Source organism: Eurypyga helias, unplaced genomic scaffold (assembly GCF_000690775.1).
Source record: "Eurypyga helias isolate BGI_N326 unplaced genomic scaffold, ASM69077v1 scaffold11804, whole genome shotgun sequence".
Classification (NCBI taxonomy): domain Eukaryota; kingdom Metazoa; phylum Chordata; class Aves; order Eurypygiformes; family Eurypygidae; genus Eurypyga; species Eurypyga helias.
In genome coordinates, this window is record NW_010248331.1 from 1 (window position 1) to 2263 (window position 2263).

The following is a 2263-nucleotide window of genomic DNA, read 5'->3' on the forward strand; positions in this document are numbered from 1 at the left end:
AGCGCCGTTTGCGCGACGCAGCCCCTAACGAACCCACAGCGACGCGGAGGCTGCGGGCGCCTGCCGAGGGAGCAGGGCACGGGCCTGGCTCTTACCTTGGTTCCAGGTTTCAATCCTTCTAATTGTTTGGGTTTCCGGAAGGTTTTGTGGTGCTGCAGCTTGTGTTCGATTTTATCCTTGGCAAAGAGGAACTGGAGCCTGCACTTGTTGCAGTGGTAAACGCTCTTCTTCTAAAGCGAAGGCAGATGAAACGTTTCGTTTTAGAGAAACACAAGTCACAGCTTCTTCCAAAGCAGAGGAGTAAAAGGAAAAGATAAACCCCTTTTCCCCTCTTGGAAACCAAAGCCAGCCCTATTTTTAACTGGATCATAGAACCATGGAATGGTTTGGGTTGGAAGGGACCTTAAAGCTCATCCAGTTCCAACCTCCAACCACAGGCAGGGACCCCTTCCATAGCCCAGGTTGCTCCAAGCCTCATCCAGCCTGGCCTTGGACACTCCCAGGGATGGGGCATCCACAGCTTCTCTGGGAACCTGTCCCAGTGCTCCCCACCCTCTGCAGGAAGAATTCCTTCCCGCAGTCCCATCTCCATCTCCCTCTTTCCGTTCAAACCTGTTCGTCACCCCTTGTCCTGTCACTCCCTGCCCTTGGGAAAAGCCCCCCCAGCTCTCTTGTAGCCCCCCAGGCACTGGAAGGGGCTCTGAGGTCTCCCCGGAGCTTCCCTTCTCCAGGCTGAACCCCCCAACTCCCCCAGCCTGTCCCCATGGCAGAGGGGCTCCAGCCCTCGGAGCATCTCCGGGGCCTCCTCTGGCCTCGCTCCAACAGCTCCGTGTCCTTCTGCTGTTGGGAGTCCTGGAGCTTGAGCAGAACTGCAGGGGGGTCTCCCCAGAGCGGAGCAGAGGGGGAGAATCCCCTCCCTTGCCCCCCTGGCCACGCTGCTCTGGATCCAGCCCGGGATGGGGTTGGCTTTCTGAGCTGCCACACTGGCACCTGACAGCACTCTCATTGCAGCTTTCCTGTCCCTGCTAAGGCCCGTGTCCGGGGTGGCTTGGCTTTTGATGGATTGGGGTTTCCAGTTAAATCCTCAGGCTCTGCGGAGGCGCCAGGCCTGGCGGAGCCACGGAACAGGCCTCACCCAGCTCGTCGGAGCCGAAGGCAGGCACGTAAGCGGGAGAACGTCCCTTCAAATCCCACCCTGCCTCCGCTGGGAGCCGGAGGGGCTCAGGGACAGGCGACTCCGGCACCCGGCGAGCACCACGCTCCTGTATTCCGAAGGAACACTTAGGCTACATCCAGGGAAGCCGACGTGGAGGGAAACGGAACGCCGCGCTACGACGGCACGCAGCTGCGGGGAGAGAAAACCTTAACCCCTCCCAGAGGAAGGGAGCCCGCTGCGGGTTAAGCATCCCAGGGTCGCGGCTCATCGCTAGGCAACGACAGTCCGGGCTGCTCCCAGAGGAGCAACGCCGCTCCCTCCTTTCCACACAATCCCTGTGAAAAGGCTGGGATGACAGTGTGGAAACTGCATTTGTTCCAGAGCGAAAACGGCGTCTATTAAACCCCCTTTCAGCCAAATCCCCTTTCTTCCCGCTTTTATTCCAAGCGAACGCTGAACTAATCGCATCCACCGAACCTCTGCGGAGAGGGAACCACGGTAACCACGGTAACCGCAGCCCCCAGACGGTACCTGATGCCTCATGAAGTGCTGCTGGAAAGCGTTGCCGTTCTTGAAGACTTTGAGACAGTACGGACAGAGCAGGTGCCGCGTGTCTTCATGGATCATCCGGAAGTGGCTATCCACCTCCGAGTAGAGCGAGGAACGGTACTGACAGACCTGTGGGAGCGGTAGTTACCGGTGAGGGACGGCAGGAACCCAGCTCGCATCCACCACTCCAACACAGGGATGTCGGCAAGCAGCGCGCGGATCCCCGGAGATCCTCGGGGGTTAGGAAGCAGGGGGTAAGGAACCCGCCGGCTCACGGAATGGTTTGGGTTGGAAGGGGCCTTAAAGCTCATGGCCCTGCGCGGCAGGGAGGCCTTCCGCGAGGCCAGGTTGCTCCTACGTCACCTGTGCCTGTTCGGAGCAGTCTGGATAAACAGACTCCAACTGTGTCGGAATGAGGGACAATTCGAGCTCCAGATCCAAGGGAAAAAGAAACCCGGGAGAGACAGTCAATGCAAAGCAGTTGGAAAATGTTAGAGAGGAGTTTCTTCAGGAGGGAGGAGGAGGGACAGCGTTAGGACCCCCGGGCGGAGGCGACAC

General features: G+C 59.1%; 1 protein-coding gene across 1 annotated transcript in view; it reads right to left on the reverse strand.

The window, feature by feature from the left end:
- Positions 1–95: 95 nt before the first annotated feature.
- ZNF621 (zinc finger protein 621) overlaps positions 96–2263 on the reverse strand; it is a gene marked incomplete at its 3' end in the record, with an annotated part of 16977 nt that continues 14809 nt past the window's right edge. The window contains exons 10-11 of the mRNA XM_010151015.1: positions 1688–1834; positions 96–227 (exon numbers count right to left, since the gene is read on the reverse strand). Of these exons, the coding sequence (XP_010149317.1) occupies positions 96–227; positions 1688–1834 (279 nt within the window). The remainder of the gene's footprint in view (positions 228–1687; positions 1835–2263) is intronic.